This window comes from Oncorhynchus nerka, linkage group LG5, assembly GCF_034236695.1.
Source record: "Oncorhynchus nerka isolate Pitt River linkage group LG5, Oner_Uvic_2.0, whole genome shotgun sequence".
NCBI lineage: Eukaryota > Metazoa > Chordata > Actinopteri > Salmoniformes > Salmonidae > Oncorhynchus > Oncorhynchus nerka.
The window spans coordinates 19536903-19563932 of record NC_088400.1 but is presented as its reverse complement, the minus strand read 5'-3'; the positions used below and the strand labels follow the sequence as shown (position 1 = coordinate 19563932).

Genomic DNA, 27030 nt, shown 5'->3' with positions numbered 1-27030 from the left:
CATTATCCTCCATTCTCCATCCATTATCCTCCATTCCATCCATTATACTCCATTCCATCCATTATACTCCATTCCATCCATTATTATTCCATCCATTATTCCATCCATTATACTCCATTCCATCCATTATACTCCATTCCATCCATTATACTCCATTCCATCCATTATACTCCATTCCATCCATTATACTCCATTCCATCATTATATTATCCATCCATTCCATCCATTATCCTCCATTCCATCCATTATCCTCCATTCCATCCATTATACTCCATTCCATCCATTATACTCCATTCCATCCATTATACTCCATTCCATCCATTATACTCCATTCCATCCATTATACTCCATTCCATCCATTATACTCCATTCCATCCATTATACTCCATTCCATCCATTCCATCCATTATACTCCATTCCATCCATTATACTCCATTCCATCCATTATACTCCATTCCATCCATTATACTCCATTCCATCCATTATACTCCATTCCATCCATTATACTCCATTCCATCCATTATCCTCCATTCCATCCATTATCCTCCATTCCATCCATTATCCTCCATTCCATCCATTATATCCATTATACTCCATTCCATCCATTATACTCCATTCCATCCATTATACTCCATTCCATCCATATCTCCATTCCATCCATTATACTCCATTCCATCCATTATGCTCCTCCATCCATTATCCATTCCATCCATTATACTCCATTCCATCCATTATTCTCCATTCCATCCATTATCCTCCATTCCATCCATTATCCTCCATTCCATCCATTATACTCCATTCCATCCATTATGCTCCATTCCATCCATTATACTCCATTCCATCCATTATACTCCATTCCATCCATATATACATCCATTATACTCCATTCCATCCATTTACTCCATTCCATCCATTATACTCCATTCCATCCATTATCCTCCATTCCATCCATTATCCATTATACCATTCCATCCATTATACTCCATTCCATCCATTATCCTCCATTCCATCCATTATCCTCCATTCCATCCATTATACTCCATTCCATCCATTATACTCCATTCCATCCATTATACTCCATTCCATCCATTATACTCCATTCCATCCATTATACTCCATTCCATCCATTATACTCCATTCCATCCATTATCCATTACTCCATTCCATCCATTATTCTCCATTCCATTTACTCCATCCATTATGCTCCATTCCATCCATTATACTCCATTCCATCCATTATACTCCATTCCATCCATTATACTCCATTCCATCCATTATACTCCATTCCATTATACTCCATTCCATCCATTATACTCCATTCCATCCATTCCATCCATTATACTCCATTCCATCCATTACTCCATGCATTATCCATTCCATCCATTATTCCATCCATTATGCTCCATTCCATCCATTATACTCCATTCCATCCATTATACTCCATTCCATCCATTATACTCCATTCCATCCATTATACTCCATTCCATCCATTATACTCCATTCCATCCATTATACTCCATTCCATCCATTATCCATCCATTAATTCCCATCCATTATTCCATTCCTCCATTTTCATCCATTATCCTCCATTCCATCCATTATACTCCCTTCCATCCATTATACTCCATTCCATCCATTATACTCCATTCCATCCATTATACTCCCTTCCATCCATTATACTCCATTCTATCCATTATACTCCATTCCATCCATTATACTCCATCCATTATACTCCATTCCATCCATTATACTCCATTCCATCCATTATACTCCATCCATTATCCTCCATTCCATCCATTATACTCCAGTCCATCCATTATACTCCATTCCATCCATTATCCTAAATTCCATCCATTATCCTCCATTCCATCCATTATACTCCCTTCCATCCATTATACTCCATTCCATCCATTATACTCCATTCCATCCATTATACTCCCTTCCATCCATTATACTCCATTCCATCCATTCCATCCATTATACTCCATTCCATCCATTATATTCCATCCATTCCATCCATTATGCTCCATTCCATCCATTATGCTCCATTCCATCCATTATACTCCATTCCATCCATTATACTCCATTCCATCCATTATACTCCATTCCATCCATTATACTCCATTCCATCCATTATACTCCATTCCATCCATTATACTCCATCCATTATACTCCATTCCATCCATTATGCTCCATTCCATCCATTATACTCCATTCCATCCATTATACTCCATTCCATCCATTATACTCCCTTCCATCCATTATACTCCATTCCATCCATTATACTCCATTCCATCCATTATACTCCATTCCATCCATTATACTCCATTCCATCCATTATGCTCCATTCCATCCATTATACTCCATTCCATCCATTATACTCCATTCCATCCATTATACTCCATCCATTATACTCCATTCCATCCATTCCATCCATTATACTCCATTCCATCCATTATACTCCATTCCATCCATTATCCTCAATTCCATCCATTATCCTCCATTTCATCCATTATCCTCCATTCCATCCATTATACTCCATTCCATCCATTATACTCCCTTCCATCCATTATACTCCATTCCATCCATTATACTCCCTTCCATCCATTATACTCCATTCCATCCATTATACTCCATTCCATCCATTATACTCCCTTCCATCCATTATACTCCATTCTATCCATTATACTCCATTCCATCCATTATACTCCATTCCATCCATTATACTCCATCCATTATACTCCATTCCATCCATTATACTCCATTCCATCCATTATACTCCATTCCATCCATTATACTCCATTCCATCCATTATACTCCATTCCATCCATTATACTCCATTCCATCCATTATACTCCATTCCATCCATTATACTCCATTCCATCCATTATACTCCATTCTATCCATTATACTCCATTCCATCCATTATACTCCATTCCATCCATTATCCTCCATTCCATCCATTATACTCCTTCCATCCATTATACTCCATTCCATCCATTATATTCCATCCATTCCATCCATTATACATTCCATTCCATCCATTATACTCCATTCCATCCATTATGCTCCATTCCATCCATTATGCTCCATTCCATCCATTATGCTCCATTCCATCCATTATACTCCATTCCATCCATTATGCTCCATTCCATCCATTATACTCCATTCCATCCATTATACTCCATTCCATCCATTATTCCATCCATTATCCATTCCATCCATTATACATCCATTCCATCCATTATACTCCATTCCATCCATTATACTCCATTCCATCCATTATACTCCATTCCATCCATTATACTCCCATTCCATCCATTATACTCCATTCCATCCATTATACTCCATTCCATCCATTATACTCCATTCCATCCATTATACTCCATTCCATCCATTATACTCCATTCCATCCATTATACTCCATTCCATCCATTATACTCCATTCCATCCATCCATTATACTCCATTCCATCCATCCATTATATACTCCATTCCATCCATTATACTCCATTCCATCCATTATACTCCATTCCATCCATTATACTCCATTCCATCCATTATACTCCCTTCCATCCATTATCCTCCATTCCATCCATTATCCTCCATTCCATCCATTATACTCCCTTCCATCCATTATACTCCATTCCATCCATTATACTCCATTCCATCCATTATACTCCATCCATTATACTCCATTCCATCCATTATACTCCATTCCATCCATTATACTCCAGTCCATCCATTATACTCCATTCCATCCATTATCCTAAATTCCATCCATTATCCTCCATTCCATCCATTATCCTCCATTCCATCCATTATACTCCATTCCATCCATTGTACTCCATTCCAGCCATTATTATGAGCTGTTCTCCCCTCAGCAGCCTCCACTGATGGTCAGTTAAGGGCAAGGCGTGCTGCTCTGTTTTGAGACAGCTGTTGCTTTTCTAGGTCATTCTTTGCCGTACTTGACCATATTACGAGACAATAATCAAGATGGGACAAGATCAGAGCCTGAACAACTAGTACAGTTCATTTTTGTATCAAAAATGCAGACATTGTTTAAAAAAATATGAAACATACCCCTCCCCATCTTCACAACAACTTTATCAATATGATTTGGCCATGATAATTGACCATGTTATACCTAGGAGTTTAGCTTCCTAAACTTTCTCAATGGTCACCCTTTCTGTACAACTCCAGTTGAGGTTTAGGTCTTAGAGAATGTTTTGAACCAAATACAATGCTTTTAGTTTTAGGTCTATTTATGACCAGTTTATTATTAATCACCCATTCTGATACTGACTGTAACTCCTTATTTAGAATTTCAGTGATCTCTGGCTTTGGGTGCTGACATGTAGAGTGTGGAATAATTCGCATACATAGTCATTAAACACTCAGCAAAAAAATAAACGTCCCTTTTTTAGCACCCTGTCTTTCAATGATAATTCGTAAAAATCCAAATAACTTCACAGACCTTCATTGTAAAGGGTTTAAACACTTCCCATACTTATTCAATGAACCATACACAATTAATGAACGTGTGGAACAGTCGTTAAGACGCTAACAGCTTACAGACAGTCGGCAATTAAGGTCACAGTTAGGACACTAAAGAGGCCTTTCTACTGACTCTGAAAAACACCAGATGAACGATGCCCAGGGTCCTTGCTCATCTGAGTGAACGTGCCATAGTCATGCTGCAAGGAGGCCTGAGGACTGCAGATGTGGCCAGGACAATAAATTGCAATGTCTGTACTGTGAGACGCCTAAGACAGCGCTACAGGGAGACAGGACGGACAGCTGATCGTCCTCGTAGTGGCAGACCACGTATAACAACACCTGCACAGGATCGGTACATCCGAACATCACACCTGCGACACAGGTACAGGATGGCAACAACAACTGCCCGAGTTACACCAGGAACGCACAATCCCTCCATCAGTGCTCAGACTGTCCGCAATAGGCTGAGAGAGGCTGGACTGAGGGCTTGTAGGGCTGTTGTGAGGCAGGTCCTCACCAGACATCACCGGCAACAGCGTCACCTATTGGCACAAGCCCACCGTCGTTGGACCAGACAGGACTGGCAAAAAGTGCTCTTCACTGACTAGTCACGGTTTTGTCTCACCAGGGGTGATGGTCGGATTTGCGTTTATCATCGAAGGAATGGGCGTTACACTGAGGCCTGTACTCTGGAGCGGGATCTGGAGGTGGAGGGTCTGTCATGGTCTGGGGCGGTGTGTCACAGCATCATTGGACTGAGCTTGTTGTCATTGCAGGCAATCTCAACACTGTGTGTTACAGGGAAGACATACTCCTCCCTCATGTGGTACCCTTCCTGCAGGCTCATCCTGACCCTCCAGCATGACAATGCCACCAGCCATACCACTCGTTCTGTGTGTGATTTCCTGCAAGACAGGAATGTCAGTGTTCTGCCATGGCCAGCGAAGAGCCCGGATCTCAAATCCATTGAGCTCGTCTGGGACCTGTTGGATCGGGGGGTGAGGGCTAGGGCCATTCCCCCTTGAAATGTCTGGGAACTTGCAGGTGCCTTGGTGGAAGAGTGGGTTAACATCTCACAGCAAGAACCGGCAAATCTGGTGCAGTCCATGAGAAGGAGATGCACTGCAGTACTTAATGCAGCTTGTGGCCACACCAGATACTGACTGTTACTTTTGATTTTGACCCTCCCTTTGTTCAGGGAGACATTATTCCATTTCTGTTAGTCACATGTCTGTGGAACTTGTTCAGTTTATGTCTCAGTTGTTCAATCTTGTTATGTTCATACAAATATTTCCACATGTTAAGTTTGCTGAAAATAAACCCAGTTGGCAGTGAGAGGACGTTTCTTTTTTTGAGTTTAGCTTCGTGTAAAACCAGTGGCAAATCAATTGTAAAAATAGAGCGTGACGGCCTGCGGGAGACCGCACAAACACATGTCTGATGATGGAGAAGCTTCCATTGAAGAACATTCTCTGGGTTCTATTGGATAAGTAACTCTCCAGCCATGCGATGGTAGGTGATGTAAAGCCTTAGAAAGTTTGTTTTTTCAATAATTTATGATCAATAACATCAAAGGCTGCACTGAAATCTAATTATCCATTTATCTTAACCAATCATCAGTCATTTGAGTCAATGCAGTACAAGTTGAGTGCCCTTTTCTATATGCATGCTGAAAGTCAGTAGTTCACTTGTTCTCTGAAAAATAGCATTGTATTTGCTCGAACACAATCCTCTCCATCAGTTTACTCAGAACAGGTAGCAAACTGAATGGGTGGCTGTTAGTCAGCAAAGAGAGCTTTACTATTTTTAGGCAGTGGAATTACTTTAGCTTCCTTCCACGCCTGTGGACACACACTCCTTTCGATTTGTTCTTGTATGATCTCTTATAAATGACTTTAGGCCCAAGCTTAGGCACTTCCCTTATTATTGCAACAATGTAATGGTCACTACAGCCAATGCAAACTGATATTGTTTTGAAGCAAAGCTCTGCAACATTAGTGAAAATATGATTGATTCAAGTGGATGTCACAGATCCAACACTATTGGTAGAAAATAGACATCTCTGTTACCATCACACACATTATCAAGCATTGCACACTTGTTATCCAAATACTTACTGTTAGCACTTAGCAGCACCATTAGCGCTTAGCAGCACCATTAGCGCTTAGCAGCACCATTAGCGCTTAGCAGCACCGTTAGCGCTTCGCAGCACGGTTAGCACTTAGCAGCTTTAGATGAGGCAGGTTAATATGCAACCGCAACAATTCAACAGACATGAGATCCTCTCTGAGCTTTACAGGGATATGTCTCTGAACATATACAGAAACACCTCCCCCATAGGCATTCTTGTTTTCTCTATAAACGTTATCACTGTATTGCTACTGCTGTATCATCAAAGGAATGATCTAAGTGAGCTTCGGAGATGGCCAGTATATCAATGTTATCTGATGTTAGCGAGTTATTGGTTTCATGAACCTTATATTTCTAAGGCTACATATATTAATATATTAATATGGACTATTTTCATCCCTTTCCTGGGTAGATTATCAGAGACTGTGTGTATGTTGGGTTGAAGCTAATGAAAGATGAAGGAATGTGTCTGTATTGGTTCAACCGATTCCGAAACCAATTGTGTGTGTAGTTATTACACTTGCTTGCTGTGTTAATGTAGGCCAGACATTCTCACCCCGTCTCCAGTCCTAATGGTTTATTCTCTCTCGGTTCTTGAACAATTCCTTGATCAATTGAGCACTGATTGGTGATTGCATGGCCAGTTATCAAGAACCACCACCTTGAATCCCAACCATAGAACTAGTAGTCTACACACTACATTACACTACCACAGAGTTGATTGACACCTGAGTCAAGGTGCCTAAAAACAGCCTACTAGGCAACAATATTCCATGGCCCTCTCTATTCTCTCAACCTGCCATTAGGCGTGGTCGTTATTCTGAGATTTGTGACATCATGAGGGAGTTACTATGGTTTGAACACACAGTCCAAACCATAATCTCTCCCTGAATATGAGTTCCACAGTCTGTGTTCCACCATGTCACTCATAAACAGACCCTGTGTTTTCCATGTGTGTGGCGAGGATGGTAGCCCAGGGGGGAACCCATTGAGTGGTGTGACCCAGACATGACACACTTCATTTTCTCTCTCCATTCTATCTCTCTCTCTCTCTCTCTCTCTCTCTCTCTCTCTCCCCTTTCTATCTCTCTCTCTCTCCTTTCTATCTCTCTATCCCTTCTCTCTCCCTTCTTTCTCTCTCTCTCTACCTTCTCTCTCTCCCTTCTCTTTCTCTCTCTCCCTTCTCTCTCCCTTCTCTCTCTCTCTCTCTCTCTCCCTTCTCTCTCTCTCTCTCTCTTCTCTCTCCTTTCTCTCCCTCTCTCCCTTCTCTCCTTCTCTCTCTCTCTCCTTTCTATCTCTCTCTCCTTTCTATCTCTCTCTCTCCTTTCTATCTCTCTCTCTCCTTTCTATCTCTCTCTCTCCTTTCTATCTCTCTCTCTCCTTTCTATCTCTCTCTCTCCTTTCTATCTCTCTCTCTCCTTTCTATCTCTCTCTCCTTTCTATCTCTCTCTCTCCTTTCTATCTCTCTCCTTTCTATCTCTCTCTCTCCTTTCTATCTCTCTCTCCTTTCTATCAATTCAATTCAATTCAATTCAAGGGCTTTATTGGCATGGGAAACATGTGTTAACATTGCCAAAGCAAGTGAGGTAGACAACATACAAAGTGAATATATAAAGTGAAAAACAACAAAAATTAACAGTAAACATTACACATACAGAAGTTTCAAAACAGTAAAGACATTACAAATGTCATATTATATATATATATACAATGTACAAATAGTTAAAGGACACAAGATAAAATGAATAAGCATAAATATGGGTTGTATTTACAATGGTGTTTGTTCTCTCTCCCTTCTCTCTCTCCCCTCTCTCTCTCTCTCTCTCTCTCTCTCTCTCGCTCGCTCTCTCTCCTTTCTCTCTCTCTCTCCTTTCTCTCTCTCTCTCCCTTCTCTCCCTTCTCTATCTCTCTCTCCTTTCTATCTCTCTCTCCTTTCTATCTCTCTTTCTATCTCTCTCTCTCCTTTCTATCTCTCTCTCTCCTTTCTATCTCTCTCTCTCCTTTCTATCTCTATCCCTTCTCTATCTCTCTCTCCTTTCTATCTCTCTCTCCCTTCTCTCTCTCCTTTCTATCTCTCGCTCCTTTCTATCTCGCTCTCTCTCCTTTCTATCTATCTCTCTCTCCTTTCTCTCTCTCTCCCCTCTACCCCTCTCTCTCTTTTCTCTCTCTCTCCTTTCTATATCTCTCTCTCTCTTCTCTCTCTCCCTTCTCTCTCTCTCTTCTCTCTCTCTCCCTTCTCTCTCTCTCTCTCTCTCTCTCCCTCCTCTCTCTCTCTCTCCCCTCTCTCTCTCTCTCTGTCCTTTATCTCTCTCTCCCTTCTCTCTCTCCCTTCTCTCTCTCTCTCCCCCTCTCTCTCTCTCTCTCTCTCCTTTCTCTCTCTCTCCCTTCTCTCTCTCTCTCTCCTTTCTATCTCCCTCTCTCCTTTCTATCTCTCTTTCTCCTTTCTATCAAATTCAAATTCAAGCTGCTTTATTGGCATGAAAAACATTGTGTCAATATTGCCAAAGCAACAATGTATACAATATACATTGTAACAAAATTATAAATGATAGCAAATAATAATATAAAATGGTAGTAAATAATAATACAAAATTAAATACAAAAATAATAACAATAAAATGGTAACAGTCAATAGTAGAAATGTAATAAATATAAAATCAAATTATGGAAAATGAAAATATAACTAACTTATAACTAAATAACGGTCATCTTCTTCTTTATATCAGTACTACAACTACAATCATCATTACTACGACTACTACTACCATCACTAAACTGTTATCACTACCATTACCACCCATATTTGGAATGATAAACATTCATAATTATAGTAATAACAATAATAGTAATAATAAGTAAGTTGCTGCTTACTATGCAGATGTTATTATTCAGTGTCCCTCAGGCAGTCGCAGGAAAATACATATTTGGCTACAAGAGGAGCAGTTGCTCCTTCACCCATGAGTATTTTTAGGTTTTCCTCTGGGTTTAATTTATAAAAATGTGGAATAAATGTAGTCATTTCTGTGAATAATGAATCTCTTTGTGAGGAATATTTATCACAGTAAAGGAGAAAGTGCATCTCTGTCTCTACCTCCCCTGTCGTGCAGTGACCACATACACGCATCTCTCTGGGTAGCCATGTCTTTTTATGTCTGCCGGTTTCTATTGCCAATCGGTGATCACTCAGCCTGTACTTGGTAAGGATCTGTCTCTGCTTCGTATCTCTGACAGAGTAGAGATAATCAGCCAATTCATAATCTCTGTTTAGGGTCAGATAGCAATTTAGTCGGCTTTGGGATTTTGTTTCGTTTCTCCAGTATTGTAAATATGATTCCTTTGATTGGTTCATGATTTTGCTTATTGGAATTCTTTCTTTTGAAGCAGTGCTGGTGTCTGCTTGGTTGGTTAGGTCCAACACCAGCTGACTGAGAGGGCTCGTTCCTGGGCTCAGCTCTTGGGCTTACTTTCTATCTCTCTCTCTCTCTACTTTCTATCTCTCTCTCTCATTTATATCTCTCTCTCACTCTCACTCTCTCCCTTCTCTATCTCTCTATCCCTTCTTTCTCCCTTCTCTCTCTCTCTCCCCTCTATCACTCTCTCCCACCTCTCTCCTTTCTATCTCTCTCTCTCCTTTCTATCTCTCTCTCTCCTTTCTATCTCTCTCTCTCCTTTCTATCTCTCTTTCTTCTTTCTATCTCTCTCTCCCTTCTCTCCCTATCTCTCTATCTCTCTCTATCTCTCTTTCCCTTCTCTATCTCTCTCTCCCTTCTCTCTCTCTCTCCCTTCACTCTCCTTTATATCTCTCTCTCCTTTCTATCTCTCTCTCTCCTTTCTATCTCTCTCTCCTCTCTCTCTCTCTCTCTCTCTCTCTCTCTCTCTCTCTCTCTCCCTTCTCTCTCCTTTCTATCTCCCTCTCTCCTTTCTATCTCTCTCTCCCTTCTCTCCCTTCTCTCTCTCTCCTTTCTATCTATCTCTTTCTCCTTTCTATTTCTCTCTCCCTTCTCTCCCTATCGCTCTCTCCCTTCTCTCTCTATCTCTCTCTCCCTTCTCTATCTCTCTCTCATTTCTATCTCTCTCTCTCCCCACTATCACTCTCTCCCACCTCTCTCTCTCTCTCTCTCTCCTTTCTACCTCTCTCTCTCTCCTTTCACTCTCTCTCTATCTCTCTCTCCCTTCTCTCCCTATCGCTCTCTCCCTTCTCTCTCTATATCTCTCTCCCTTCTCTATCGCTCTCTCCCTTCTCTCCCTATCGCTCTCTCCCTTCTCTCTCTATCTCTCTCTCCCTTCTCTATCTCTCTCTCGTTTCTATCTCTCTCTCTCCCCACTATCACTCTCTCCCACCTCTCTCTCGCTCTCTCTCCTTTCTATCTATCTCTCTCTCCTTTCTCTCTCTCTCTCCCCTCTACCCCTCTCTCCTTTCTCTCTCTCTCTCTCCTTTCTATCTCTCTCTCTCTCTCCTTTCTCTCTCCTTTCTCTCTCATTTATCTCTCTCTCTTCTCCTTTTCTCTCTCTCTCTCTCTCTCTCCTTTCTCTCTCTCTCCTTTCTCTCTCTCTCTCTCCTTTCTCTGTCTCTCTCTCCTTTCTTCTCTCTCTCTCTCTCTCCTTTCTCTCTCTCTCTCTCTTCTCATTTCTCTCTCTCTCTCTCTCTTCTCCTTTCTCTCTCTCTCTTTGCCCTTTCTCTCTCTCTCTCTCTTCTCTCTCTCTCTCCTTTCTCTCTCTCTCTCTCTCTCTCCTTTCTCTCCCTCTCTCTCCTTTCTCTCTCTCTCTCTCCTTTCTCCCTCTCTCTCTCTCTCTCTCTCTCTCTCTCTCTCTCTCCTTTCTCTCTCATTTATCTCTCTCTCTCCTTTCTCTATCCTTTCTCTCTCTCTCTCCTTTCTCTCTCTCTCTCTCTCTCCTTTCTATCTCTCTCTCCTTTCTCTATCCTTTCTCTCTCATTTATCTCTCTCTCTCCTTTCTCTCTCCTTTCTCTCTTGCTATCGCACTTCCTTTTTGCCTTTGCCTTTTAAATATCCCTTATTTAGGTTATATATACACTTGTCTCTCAAAAGCAATCTACACACAACACCCCATAATGACAAACCAAAAACAGGTTTTTAGAAATCGTAGCAAATTTATAAAAAACAGAAGTACATGATTTGGAAAGGCACATACCTGTCTATAGAAGGTCTCACAGTTGACAGTGCATTTCAGAGCAAAAACCAAGCCATGAGGTCAAAGGAATTGTCCTTCCTGCTCTGAAACAGGGTTGAGTCTGGGGATATGGGTACCAAAACATGTCTGCAGCATTGAAGGTCCCCAAGAACACAGTGGCCTCCATCATTCTTAAATGGAAGAAATTTGGAACCATCAAGACGGGCCTTGGTCAAGGAGGTGGAGAAGGGCCTTGGTCAGGGAGGTGAACAAGAACCTGATGGTCACTCTCCTTTCTATCTCTCTCTCTCTCTCTCTCTCTCTCCTTTCTAGCTCTCTCTCACTCCTTTCTATCTCTCTCTCTCCTTTCTATCTCTCTCTCTCCTTTCTATCTCTCTCTCGCTCTCTCCTTTCTATCTCTCTCTCTCATTTCTATCTCTCTATCCCTTCTCTCTCCCTTCTCTCTCTCTCTCTCTTCTCTCTCTCTCTCTCTCTCTCTCCCTTCTCTCTCTCTCCCTTCTCTCTCTCTCTCGCCCTTCTCTCTTTCTCTCTCTCCCTTCTCTCTCTCTCTCCCTTCTCTCTCTCTCTCTCACTTCTCTCTCTCTCTCTCTCTCTCTCTCTCGCTCTCTCTCTCTCTCTCTCTCTCTCCTTTCTCTCTCTCTCCCTTCTCTCTCTCTCTCTCTCTCCTTTCTATCTCTCTCTCTCTCTCCTTTCTATCTCTCTCTCATTTCTATCTCTCTCTCACTCTCGCTCTCTCCCTTCTCTATCTCTCTATCCCTTCTCTCTCCTTTCTATCTATCTCTCTCTCCTTTCTCTCTCTCTCTCCCCTCTACCCCTTTCTCTCCTTTCTCTCTCTCTCTCTCCTTTCTACCTCTCTCTCCCTTCTCTCTCTCTGCATTCTCTCTCTCCCTTCTCTCTCTCTCTCCCTTCTCTCTCTCTCTCTCCCTTCTCTCTCTCTCTCTCTCTCTCTCTCTCTCTCTCCCTTCTCTCTCTCTCTCTTCTCTCCCTCTCTTCTCTCTCTCTCTCCTTCTCTTTCTCTCTCTCTATTCTCTCTCTCTTCTCTCTCTCTATTCTCTCTCTCTTCTCTCTCTCCTTTCTATCTCTCTCTCTCTCTCTCCTTTCTATCTAACCATCAAGACTCGTCTTAGAGTTAGCCGCCCGGCCAAATTGAGCAATAGGGGGAGAAGGGCCTTGGTCAGGGAGGTGAAGAAGAACCTGAGAGCTCCAGAGTTCCTCTGTGGAGATGGGAGAACCTTCCAGAAGGACAACCATCTCTGCATTACTCCACCAATCAGGCCTTTTATATTAGAGTGGCCAGAAGCAACTCCTCTGTAAAAAGGCACATGACAGCCTGCTTGGAGTACCAAAATGTACCTAGAGATTCAAAGACCATTAGAACCAAGATTAAACTATTTGGCCTGAATGCCAAGCGTCATGTGTGGAGGAAACCTGGCACCATCTCTACGGTGAAGCATGGTGGTGGCAGCATCATGCTGTGGGGATGTTTTTCATCGCCTTGGGCTGAGAGACTAGTCAGGATCGAAGCAAAGATGAACGGAGCAAAGTACAGAGAGATCCTTGATAAAAACGTGCTCAGGACCTCAGACTGGGGCGAAGGTTCACCTTCCAACAGGACAACGACCCTAAGCACACAGACAAGACAACGCAGGAGTGGCTTCGGGACAAGTCTCTAAATGTCCTTGAGTGGCCCAGCCAGAGCCCGGACTTGAACCTGAAAATAGCTGTGCAGCAACGCTCCCCATCCAACCTGACAGAGCTTGAGAGGATCTGCAGAGAAAAATGGGAGAAACTCCACAAATACAGGTGTGCCAAGTTTGTAGCATCATTCTCAAGAATACTCAAGGCTATAATCGATGCCAAAGGTGCTTCAACAAAGTACTGAGTAAAGGGTCTGAATACTTATGTAAATGGAATATTTCTGTTTTTTATTTTTAATAAATAAGCAACATTTTTAAAAACCTGTTTTTGCTTTGTCATTATGGGGTATATGTAGATTGATGAGGAAAGATAAATAATTTAATCCATTTTAGATTAAGGCTGTAACGTAACAAATCGTGGAAAAAGTGATTGGGTGGAAATAATTTCACAAAGGAATACAAATAAATGAATTCCTTCACATCTCTCTCTCTACTCACTGCTCTCCTTAGAGACTAGCTTTTCCTGTACGGGGCTGGAGGGGATAAAGGATGGCTTGGATAGAGATATATCTATAACTCACTCATCCTCCTAAACTCACTCGCTCGCTCACTCACTCACTCACTCACTCACTCACTCACTCACTCACTCACTCACTCACTCACTCTCTCACTCTCTCACTCTCTCTCACTCTTACGCTGTGCTCTATTCTCTGTACTGTGCTCTACTGTGTTCTACTCGCTGTACTGTGCCCTACTCACCCTACTGTGTTCTACTTGCTGTACTGTGTTCTACTCACTGTACTGTGCTCTAATCTGTTCTACTTGCTGTACTGTGCTCTACTTTCTGTACTGTGCTCTACTCGCTGTACTGTGCTCTACTCGCTGTATAGTGCTCATCCTCTTCCCCCCCTTCACCCTCTTCCCTCTTCACCATCTTTCCTCTTCACCCTCTTCACGCTCTCCCCTCTTCACCATCTCCCCTCTTCACCATCTTCCCTCTTCACCATCTCTCCTCTTCACCCTCTCTCCCCTTCACCCTCTTCACCCTCTTCCCTCTTCACCATCTTCCCTCTTCACCATCTTCCCTCTTCACCATCTCTCCTCTTCACCCTCTCCCCCCTTCACCCTCTTCCCTCTTCACCATCTCTCTTCTTCACCCTCTTCACGCTCTCCCCTCTTCACGCTCTCCCCTCTTCACGCTCTCCCCTCTTCACGCTCTCCCCTCTTCACACTCTCCCCTCTTCACGCTCTCCCCTCTTCACGCTCTTCCCTTCTTCACTGTTACGCACGCCTCTATGAAGAGGGAACGCAACACCTTGCTACAACTAAACTCTCCGTGAAGCGAAAAAGGTATGGACTGTAGGTGCGAGTAAGAATGACAACAGGCAGAATGTGGTACCGTTTACAAGGACTTTATTCCTTTACACGGTAATATGGGGAAAAGGGGCTGGACGGAACCAAAGCAAAGAAAGTAAATCTCAAAGCCCCACCTCTCCTATCTTACCTGCCTACCCACTACTTACCTAATTTAGCACCACCTGGTGCCCTAACCAAAATACAGGGGGTGGTCCGCCCAGGTCTTACCTAGTGTGCCTAGACAGCGAATATGCTACGGGTATATGTATGCCCGCGGGCCTCTTGCCTAAGCACTCCCTAGGTGCCTTCCCCTTCCCCCCTGGGAACAAATGAAACAGAATATTAAACAATTTCACAAACAAACTAAGAAACAAAGGACATCAAAATAAGCTCTATCTGAGCAACAAACTCACAAAGCAATGAACTCCCAGCAAAATCAACCTCTATCAAAATCTCTCTGCAATGATCTCCCAGAAAATCTCTCTAGCAAAATCTCTGCAATGACCTCCCAGCAAATCTTTCAAGCAAAATATCTGCAATGACCTCCCAGAAAATCTCTCCTCTATCAAAATCTCTCTGCAATGACCTCCCAGAAAATCTCTCTTTCCTGAACAGAACACTGGCTATTATATAGCTTCAGATTGAATGGGTAATTGGAGACAGCTGAGTCTTGACGAGGGGGCGAGGTCAGCTCTCCAATTAGCCATGGAGTCGACCAATCAGCTGCTTGAGGGATTTCAGGAAGCCATTTCCTGAAATAAACACATGCAAATATACAAACTACAATACATAAACTGGGGAATGTAACATTCACCCTCTCCCATCTTCCCCCTCTTCACCCTCTCCCCACTTCACCCTCTCCCCTCTTCACCATCTTCACCATCTGTCCTCTTCACTCTCTTCCCCTTCCCCCTCTTCCCCCAACTCTCTCCCTTCCCTCTTCCCCCTCTTCACCCTCTCCCCTCTTCACCCTCTCCCCTCCACCCTCTTCACCCTCTCCCCCTCACCCTTCACCCTCTCCCATCTTCCCCCTCTTCACCCCTCTCCCCACTTCACCCTCTCCCCTCTACCCTCTCTTCACCCTCTCCCCACTTCACCCTCTCCCATCTACCCCCTCTTCACCCTCTCCCCTTCACCCCTTCCCCCTCTTCACCCTCTCCCATCTTCCCCCTCTTCACCCTCTCCCATCTTCCCTCTCTTCACCTCTCCCCCTTCACCCTCTCCCATCTTCCCCCTCTTCACCCTCTCCCCACTTCACCCTCTCCCCCTTCACCCTCTCTTCACCCTCTCCCATCTTCCCCCTCACCTCTCCCCACTTCACCTTTCCCCATCTTCCCCCCATACCCCCTTCCCCCTTCCCCTCTCTTCACCCTCTCCCCACTTCACCCTCTCCCATCTTCTCTTCACCCTCTTCACCCCTCTCCCACTTCATGTCACCCTCTCCCTCTCCCCCCCTCTTCACCCTCTCCCTCTTCCCTCTCTTCACCCTCTCCCCACTTCACCCTCTCCCATCTTCCCCCTCTTCACCCTCTCCCCACTTCACCCCTCCCATATTCCCCCTCTTCACCCTCTCATCTTCCCCCTCTTCACCCTCTCTTCACCCTCTTCCCCACCCTTCACCCTCTCCCCCATCTTCCCCCCTCTTCACCCTCTCCCCACTTCACCCTCTCCCCTCTACCCTCTCTTCACCCTCTCCCCACGTCACCCTCTCCCATCTTCCCCCTCTTCACCCTCTCCCCACTTCACCCTCTCCCCTCTACCCTCTCTTCACCCTCTCCCCACTTCACCCTCTCCCCATCTACCCCTCTTCACCCTCTCCCCTCTTTACCCTCTTCCCCCACTTCACCCTCTCCCATCTTCCCCCTCTTCACCCTCTCCCATCTTCCCTCTCTTCACCCCTCTCCCCACTTCACCCTCTCCCCACTTCACCTCTCCCCTACCCTCTCTTCACCCTCTCCCATCTTCCCCCTCTTCACCCTCTCTCCCATCTTCCCTCTCTTCACCCTCTCCCCACTTCATCCTCTCCCATCTTCCCCTCTTCACCCCTCTCCCCACTTCACCCTCTCCCCCCTACCCTCTCTTCACCCTCTCCCCACTTCACCCTCTCCCATCTTCCCCTCTTCACCCTCTCCCCCCACTTCACCCTCTCCCATCTTCCCCCTCTTCACCCTCCCCATCTTTCACCCCCTTACCCTCTCTTCTCCCTCTCCCATCTTCCCCCTCTTCTCCCCTCTCCCCACTTCACCCTCTCCCCCTACCCTCTCTTCACCCTCTCCCATCTTCCCCCTCTTCACCCTCTCCCATCTTCCATCTCTCTTCACCCTCTCCCCACTTCACCCTCTCCCATCTTCCACCTCTTCACCCTCTCCCCACTTCACCCTCTCCCCCTACCCTCTCTTCACCCTCTCCCCACTTCACCCTCTCCCATCTTCCCCCTCTTCACCCTCTCCCCACTTCACCCTCTCCCATATTCCCCCTCTTCACCCTCTCCCCTTACCCTCTCTTCACCCTCTCCCCACTTCACCCTCTCCCATCTTCCCCCTCTTCACCCTCTCCCCACTTCCCCTCTCCCTCTACCCTCTCTTCACCCCTCTCCCCACGTCACCCTCTCCCATCTTCCCCCTCTTCACCCTCTCCCCACTTCACCCTCTCCCCTCTACCCTCTCTTCACCCTCTCCCCACTTCACCCTCCCATCTACCCCCTCTTCACCCTCTCCCCACTTCACCCTCCCCTCTTCCCCCACTTCACCCTCTCCCATCTTCCCCCTCTTCACCCTCTCCCATCTTCCCTCTCTTCACCCTCTCCCCACTTCACCCTCTCCCCATTCACCCTCTCCCCTACCCTCTCTTCACCCTCTCCCATCTTCCCCCTCTTCACCCTCTCCCATCTTCCCTCTCTTCACCCTCTCCCCACTTCATCCTCTCCCATCTTCCACCTCTTCACCCTCTCCCCCTTCACCCTCTCCCCCTACCCTCTCTTCACCCTCTCCCCACTTCACCCTCTCCCATCTTCCCCCTCTTCACCCTCTCCCACTTCACCCTCTCCCATCTTCCCCCTCTTCACCCTCTCCCCCTTACCCTCTCTTCACCCTCTCCCCACTTCACCCTCTCCCATCTTCCCCCTCTTCACCCTCTCCCCACTTCACCCTCTCCCTCTACCCTCTCTTCACCCTCTCCCCACGTCACCCTCTCCCATCTTCCCCTCTTCACCCCTCTCCCACTTCACCCTCTCCCCTCTACCCTCTCTTCACCCTCTCCCCACTTCACCCTCGCCCATCTACCCCCTCTTCACCCTCTCCCCACTTTACCCTCTTCCCCCACTTCACCCTCTCCCATCTTCCCCCTCTTCACCCTCTCCCATCTTCCCTCTCTTCACCCTCTCCCCACTTCACCCTCTCCCCACTTCACCCTCTCCCCTACCCTCTCTTCACCCTCTCCCATCTTCCCCCTCTTCACCCTCTCCCCATCTTCCCTCTCTTCACCCCTCTCCCACTTCATCCTCTCCCATCTTCCACCTCTTCACCCTCTCCCCACTTCACCCTCTCCCCCCTACCCTCTCTTCACCCTCTCCCCACTTCACCCTCTCCCCATCTTCCCCTCTTCACCCTCTCCCCACTTCACCCTCTCCCATCTTCCCCCTCTTCACCCTCTCTCCCTTACCCTCTCTTCACCCTCTCCCATCTTCCCCCTCTTCACCCTCTCCCCACTTCACCCTCTCCCCTACCCTCTCTTCACCCTCTCCCCATCTTCCCCCTCTTCACCCTCTCCCATCTTCCCTCTCTTCACCCTCTCCCCACTTCACCCTCTCCCATCTTCCACCTCTTCACCCTCTCCCCACTTCACCCTCTCCCATCTGCCCCCTCTTCAACCTCTCCCCACTTCACCTCTCCCATATTCCCCCTCTTCACCCTCTCCCCCTTACCTCTCTTCACCCTCTCCCCACTTCACCCTCTCCCATCTTCCCCCTCTTCACCCTCTCCCCACTTCACCCTCTCCCCTCTACCCTCTCTTCACCCTCTCCCCCGTCACCCTCTCCCATCTTCCCCTCTTCACCCTCTCCCCACTTCACCCTCTCCCCTCTACCCTCTCTTCACCCTCTCCCCACTTCACCCCTCGCCCATCTACCCCCTCTTCACCCTCTCCCACTTTACCCTCTTCCCCACTTCACCCTCTCCCATCTTCCCCCTCTTCACCATCTCCCATGTTCCCTCTCTTCACCCTCTCCCCACTTCACCCTCTCCCCACTTCACCCTCTCCCCTACCCTCTCTTCACCCTCTCCCATCTTCCCCCTCTTCACCCCTCTCCCATCTTCCCTCTCTTCACCCTCTCCCCACTTCATCCTCTCCCATCTTCCACCTCTTCACCCTCTCCCCACTTCACCCCTCTCCCCCTACCCTCTCTTCACCCTCTCCCCACTTCACCTCTCCCATCTTCCCCCTCTTCACCCTCTCCCCACTTCACCCTCTCCCATCTTCCCCCTCTTCACCCTCTCCCCCTTACCCTCTCTTCACCCTCTCCCCACTTCACCCTCTCCCATCTTCCCCCTCTTCACCCTCTCCCCACTTCACCCTCTCCCCTCTACCCTCTCTTCACCCTCTCCCCACGTCACCCTCTCCCATCTTCCCCCTCTTCACCCTCTCCCCACTTCACCCTCTCCCCTCTACCCTCTCTTCACCCTCTCCCCACTTCACCTCGCCCATCTACCCCCTCTTCACCCCTCTCCCCACTTTACCCTCTTCCCCCACTTCACCCTCTCCCATCTTCCCCCTCTTCACCCTCTCCCATCTTCCCTCTCTTCACCCTCTCCCCACTTCACCCTCTCCCATCTTCCCCCTCTTCACCCTCTTCACCCTCTCCCCTACCCTCTCTTTACCCTCTCCCATCTTCCCCTTCTTCACCTCTTCACCCTCTCCCATCTGCACCCTCTCCCATCTTCCCCCTCTTCACCCTCTCTCATCTTCCCTCTCTTCACCCTCTCCCCACTTCACCCTCTCCCATCTTCCCCCTCTTCACCGTCTCCCCCCTACCCTCTCTTCACCCTCTCCCCACTTTACCCTCTCCCATCTTCCCCCTCTTCACCCCTCTCCCCACTTCACCCTCTCTTCACCCTCTCCCCACTTCACCCTCTCTCCACTTCACCCTCTCCCATCCTCACCCTCTCCCATCTTCCCCCTCTTCACCTCTCCCATCTTCCCTCTCTTCACCCTCTCCCCACTTCACTCTCTCCCATCTACCCCCTCTTCACCCTCTCCCATCTACCCCCTCTTCACCCTCTCCCATCTTCCCTCTCTTCACCCTCTCCCCACTTCACCCTCTCCCATCTACCCCCTCTTCACCCTCTCCCATCTTCCACCTCTTCACCCTCTCCCCACTTCACTCTCTCCCATCTTCCACCTCCTCACCCTCTCCCCTCTATCCTCTATTCACCCTCACCCATCTACCCCTCTTCACCCTCTCCCACTTTACCCTCTTCCCCCATTTCACCCTCGCCCATTTTCCCCTTCTTCACCCTCTCCCATCTTCCCTCTCTTCACCATCTCCCCACTTCACCCTCTCCCATCCTCCACCTCTTCACCCTCTCCCCACCTCACCCTCTCCCATCTTCACCCTCTCCCTACTTCACCCTCTCCCATCTTCCCTCTCTTCACCCTCTCCCCACTTCACCCTCTCCCCACTTCACCCTCTCCCCTCTTCACCCTCTCCCATCTTCCACCTCTTCACCCTCTCCCCACTTCACCCTCTCCCATCTTCCCTCTCTTCACCCCTCTCCCCACTTCATCCTCTCCCATCTTCCACCTCTTCACCCTCTCCCATCTTCCACCTCTTCACCCTCTCCCCACTTCACCCTCTCCCATCTTCCCTCTCTTCACCCTCTCCCCACTTCACCCTCTCCCATCTTCCACCTCTTCACCCTCTCCCATCTTCCACCTCTTCACCCTCTCCCCACTTCACCCTCTCCCCCCTACCCTCTCTTCACCCTCTCCCCACTTCACCCTCTCCCATCATCCCCCTCTTCACCCTCTTCCCCTCTTCACCCTCTCCCATCTGCACCCTCTTCACCCTCTCCCATCTTCCCTCTCTTCACCCTCTCCCCACTTCACCCTCTCCCATCTTCCCCTCTTCACCCTCTCCCCCACTTCACCCTCTCCCCCTACCCTCTCTTCACCCTCTCCCCACTTCACCCTCTCCCATCTTCCCGCTCTTCACCCTCTCTCATCTTCCGCCTCTTCACCCTCTTCCCCCTCTTCACCCTCGCCCATCTTCCCCATCTTCACCCTCTCCCATCTTCCCCTCTTCACCCTCTCCCATCTTCCCTCTCTTCACCCTCTCCCATCTTCCACCTCTTCACCCTCTCCCCACTTCACCCTCTTTCATCTTCCACCTCTTCACCTCTCCCCCACTTCACCCTCTCCCGTCTTCCCCCTCTTTACCCTCTCTCCTCATCACCCTCTTCACCTCTCTCCCCTCTTCACTCTCTCTCTTCCCTCTCCCCACTCTTCCCCAACTCTCTCCTCTTCCTCTTCCTTGTTCACCATCTCTCCTCTTCCCCCTCCATCTTCCCTCTTCCTTCTTCACCATCTCTCCTCTTCCCCCTCCCTCTTCCCTCTTCCTTCTTCACCATCTCTCCTCTTCCCCTCCCTCTTCCCTCTTCCTTGTTCACCATCTCTCCTCTTCCCCCTCCCTCTTCCCTCTTCCTTGTTCACCATCTCTCCTCTTCCCCCTCCCTCTTCCCTCTTCCTTCTTCACCATCTCTCCTCTTCCCCCTCCCTATTCCCTCTTCCTTCTTCACCATCTCTCTTCTTCCCCCTCCCTCTTCACCCTCTTCCCTTCTTCACCATCTCTCCTCTTCCCCCTCCCTCTTCACCCTCTTCCCTTCTTCACCATCTCTCCTCTTTCCCCTCCCTCTTCCTTCTTCACCATCTCTCCTCTTCCCCCCTCCCTCTTCACCCTCTTCCCTTCTTCACCATCTCTTCTCTTCCCCCTCCCTCTTCCCTCTTCCTTCTTCACCATCTCTCCTCTTCCCCCTCCCTCTTCCCTCTTCCTTGTTCACCATCTCTCCTCTTCCCCTCCCTCTTCCCTCTTCCTTCTTCACCATCTCTCCTCTTCCCCCTCCCTATTCCCTCTTCCTTCTTCACCATCTCTCCTCTTCCCCCTCCCCCTTCACCCTCTTCCCTTCTTCACCATCTCTCCTCTTCCCCCTCCCTCTTCACCCTCTTCCCTTCTTCACCATCTCTCCTCTTTCCCCTCCCTCTTCCTTCTTCACCATCTCTCCTCTTCCCCCTCCCTCTTCACCCTCTTCCCTTCTTCACCATCTCTCCTCTTCCCCTCCCTCTTCCCTCTTCCTTCTTCACCATCTCTCCTCTTCCCCTCCCTCTTCCCTCTTCCTTCTTCACCATCTCTCCTCTTCCCCCTCCCTATTCCCTCTTCCTTCTTCACCATCTCTCTTCTTCCCCCTCCTCTTCACCCTCTTCCCTTCTTCACCATCTCTCCTCTTCCCCCTCCCTCTTCACCCTCTTCCCTTCTTCACCATCTCTCCTCTTTCCCCTCCCTCTTCCTTCTTCACCATCTCTCCTCTTCCCCTCCCTCTTCACCCCTCTTCCCTTCTTCACCATCTCTTCTCTTCCCCCTCCCTCTTCCCTCTTCCTTCTTCACCATCTCTCCTCTTCCCCTCCCTCTTCCCTCTTCCTTGTTCACCATCTCTCCTCTTCCCCCTCCCTCTTCCCTCTTCCTTCTTCACCATCTCTCCTCTTCCCCCTCCCTATTCCCTCTTCCTTCTTCACCATCTCTCCTCTTCCCCTCCCTCTTCACCCTCTTCCCTTCTTCACCATCTCTCCTCTTCCCCCTCCCTCTTCACCCTCTTCCCTTCTTCACCATCTCTCCTCTTTCCCCTCCCTCTTCCTTCTTCACCATCTCTCCTCTTCCCCCTCCCTCTTCACCCTCTTCCCTTCTTCACCATCTCTCCTCTTCCCCCTCCCTCTTCCCTCTTCCTTCTTCACCATCTCTCCTCTTCCCCCTCCCTCTTCCCTCTTCCTTCTTCACCATCTCTCCTCTTCCCCCTCCCTCTTCCCCCTTCCTTCTTCACCATCTCTCCTCTTCCCCCTCCCTCTTCCCTCTTCCTTCTTCACCATCTCTCCTCTTCCCCCTCCCTCTTCCCTCTTCCTTCTTCACCATCTCTCCTCTTCCCCCTCCCTCTTTCCTCTTCCTTCTTCACCATCTCTCCTCTTCCCCCTCCCTCTTCCCTCTTCCTTCTTCACCATCTCTCCTCTTCCCCCTCCCTCTTCACCCTCTTCCCTTCTTCCTCTCCTCCATCTCCCCCAATGTTCCTTCTGGCTGTAGGAGATGAAGCATCTTATCAGGCATGTCAGAGCAGATGTAAAAACACACTCCTGAGAGGCACATGATATGTAGGCCAGGACCTAGGCCCCCGGGCCAGACACAATTTGTCATCGCAAATGGCCCCCCTTTTCCCATATAGTGCACTATGTAGGGGATAGGGTGGCATTTGGGACTGGCTGTAAGGGTCTGTTCCTGTTCAGACCCAGACCAGACTGGCTGTAAGTCTGTTCCTGTTCAGACCCAGACCAAACTGACTGTAAGTCTGTTCCTGTTCAGACCCAGACCAGACTGGCTGTAAGGGTCTGTTCCTGTTCAGACCCAGACCAGACTGGCTGTAAGGGTCTGTTCCTGCTCAGACCCAGACCAGACTGGCTGTAAGGGTCTGTTCCTGCTCAGACCCAGACCAGACTGGCTGTAAGGGTCTGTTCCTGTTCAGACCCAGACCAGACTTACTGTAAGGGTCTGTTCCTGTTCAGACCCAGACCAGACTGGCTGTAAGGGTCTGTTCCTGTTCAGACCCAGACCAGACTGGCTGTAAGGGTCTGTTCCTGCTCAGACCCAGACCAGACTGGCTGTAAGGGTCTGTTCCTGCTCAGACCCAGACCAGACTGGCTGTAAGGGTCTGTTCCTGTTCAGACCCAGACCAGACTTACTGTAAGGGTCTGTTCCTGTTCAGACCCAGACCAGACTGGCTGTAAGGGTCTGTTCCTGCTCAGACCCAGACCAGACTGGCTGTAAGGGTCTGTTCCTGTTCAGACCCAGACCAGACTGTCTGTAAGGGTCTATGGTCTTCTAAACAGTCCGCTCTACAAGGTTTCTGTGTGCAAGAGAGCAATACTGTAATCGATTGATTGATTAGGAACACCTTTGTTTGGTAAGCTATTGATGTGCCTTTCTGCACTATTTTTGTCCATCTTCAATCAAGTGTTAATGACCTGCCTGTCTGCAAGTGATTTAGCCTACTCAGCTGTCTGGTTTCATTACATTACATTACATTTAAGTCATTTAGCAGACGCTCTTATCCAGAGCGACTTACAAATTGGTGCTTTCACCTTGTTTCAGTGCAGAGCAGACAGAACAGCATCATGTATACCAGTGTGCTACGTACATTCAGCAGTGGTCTGACAGACAGTTAGTCAGTGTACTGCTGCTCTCCTCCTACTCAGAAGGACAGCGTTGTCTCGCATTACAACACTTGTCTTTTCATGGAGACACAAAGGTTGTTTCTCTGATGCCATCAGTGGTAAAAGGGAAATGTGCCCAGTGCCCACGCCCTCTGCACTGTGTTGATGTAGACAGGAAGCACACAGACAGATAGACAGACAGACAGACAGACAGAGACAGACAGACAGACAGACAGACAGACAGACAGACAGACAGACAGACAGACAGACAGGTTACAGGTGCACAGACAGACAGACAGGTTACAGGTGCACAGACAGACAGACAGACAGACAGACAGACAGACAGGTTACAGGTACACATACAGACAGACAGGTTGCAGGTGCACAGACAGACAGACAGACAGACAGACAGACAGACAGACAGACAGACAGACAGACAGACAGACAGACAGACAGACAGACAGACAGACAGACAGGTTACAGGTGCACAGACAGAGAGACAGGTTGCAGGTGGACAGATATACAGACTGACAGGTACACAGACAGAGAGACAGACAGACCAGTGCACAGTCAGAGAGACAGGTTGCAGGTGGACAGACATACAGACTGACAGGTACACAGACAGAGAGACAGACAGACCAGTGCACAGACAGAGAGACAGGTTGCAGGTGGACAGATATACAGACTGACAGGTACACAGACAGAGAGACAGACAGACCAGTGCACAGTCAGAGAGACAGGTTGCAGGTGGACAGACATACAGACTGACAGGTACACAGACAGAGAGACAGACAGACAAATGCACAGATAGAGAGACAGGTTACAGACCTCTCTCTCTCTCTCTCTCTCTCTCTCTCTCTCTCTCTCTCTCTCTCTCTCGGGGGCTTTATTGGCATGGGAAAAATATGTTTACCTTGCCAAAGCGAGTGAACTGGATAAACAAAAGTGACATTTAATGTCTGTCTTCGTGTCTCCCTGTCAGACTGGCCGGTTGTGTGAGTGACCTCTTGTAACCATGACGACCCACGTGACTCTGGAGGATGCTCTGTCTAACGTGGATCTGTTGGAGGAGCTGCCCCTCCCTGACCAGCAGCCCTGCATCGAACCTCCGCCTTCATCCATCATGTACCAGGTACACACACACACACACACACATAACACACGTCCGAGTTTTCAAATGAATTGGAAGAGTAATAAACTCTGTTTTTCTCTTTCTCTCAAGGCTAACTTCGATACCAACTTTGAGGACAGGAATGCGTTTGTGACGGGGATAGCTCGCTACATCGAGCAGGCAACTGTCCACTCTAGCATGGTGAGTAGGCAACGTGGAGGGATTGGTTTGGAATGGGGCAGAGGGAGAGGACTTAAGGAGCGGTTTGTAATTGGGCCTATGTGCTTTGTGGACAGAGGCATACTTCTGCTTTTCCATGGGAACAGTTAGGGAATGCTTCCCTAGCAACATCATCATTCTCAACTCTTGTCTTGGCACGCACGCACTCACTCACTCACGTACGCACTCACTCACTCACTCACGCACGCACGCACTCACTCACTCACTCACTCACACACAGACACACACACACAGAGAGAGAGAGAGAGCCTTGTGTTTTTGGTGTTTGGGTGTTTTATCGTCGTTTTCAATCTGAGGCTTTGGCCTGGTTAGCAGTTTGTGTTTACACAACACACACACACACAGACACAGACACACACACACAGACACACACACACACACACACACACACACACACACACACACACACACACACACACACACACACACACACACACACACACACACACACACACACACACACACACACACACACACACACACACACACTGAGGGGTGAATCAGGCAGTCACTAAGCTAGACCTTCTCTTCCTGAATGGAATTAATGTGGAGTGGGATTTGACTGACAAAGAAGAGGAAACTGTCTTTTAAATAAACTTGATTTCAATCTGGAAGTTCCATTCAGTTGAGGCATCTGTTTTCCAATGAGACCTGTGTTTCCTGCTTTGGTAAAAGAGTGTATTTCACTGTAGTGAATGCATGTGAGGAGATACACAGCAGGCATTTTATCTATAACCATTCTATGTTAGAAACATACATTTTATCTATAACCATTCTATGTTAGAAACATACAGTGCGTTCAGAAAGTATTCAGACCCCTTGACTTTTTCCATATTTTGTTACGTTACCTTATTCTAAAATTGATTCAATTGGTTTTTCTCCCTCATCAATCTACACACAATACCTCATAATGACAAAGTAAAAGCAGGTTTTTAGAATTTTTTGCAAAAAAAAAAGAAAAAAGAAATATATTTACATAAGTATTCAGACGCTTTACTCAATACTTTGTTGCAGTACCTTTGGCAGCGATTACAGCCTTGAGTCTTCTCTTTTGCATTGATGTCAGAGTGATTAGAGGGACAATTGATTGCTGAGTACCAGGCAGTTAGCAAGTTTGGTAGGCTACCAATGACTAGCAGCAGCTTCAGAGCTTGGAGAAGCCTAATTACCGTAACTAAACGGTCACGTGGAATTTGACTGCCTTCATGACTCGTAACCACCGGTGTGGCGGTAATACGGTCGGTCTGGTATAATAATAATAATAATATGGTAAGGTCACCGCAACAGCCCTATCTAGGACCGATAGGAACATCAATGTTCCTAATCTGCTTTCTACTATTTACCGAGAGGCAGGACCTATTTCTATAGAAGAAGCCCATTTTTGTTCTCAGTGTCTTACAGTTGAAGTCGGAGGTTTACATTTCAACTCAGTTTTTTTTTT

General features: G+C 47.6%; 1 protein-coding gene across 1 annotated transcript in view; it reads left to right on the top strand.

The window, feature by feature from the left end:
* The window catches only part of LOC115129129 (cytoplasmic FMR1-interacting protein 2), a 98182-nt gene that overhangs the window by 10449 nt on the left and 60703 nt on the right, over positions 1 to 27030 (top strand). The window contains exons 2-3 of the mRNA XM_065018429.1: positions 25221 to 25370; positions 25461 to 25550. Coding sequence (XP_064874501.1) covers positions 25254 to 25370; positions 25461 to 25550 — 207 coding nt within the window. The 5' untranslated portion in view covers positions 25221 to 25253. The remainder of the gene's footprint in view (positions 1 to 25220; positions 25371 to 25460; positions 25551 to 27030) is intronic.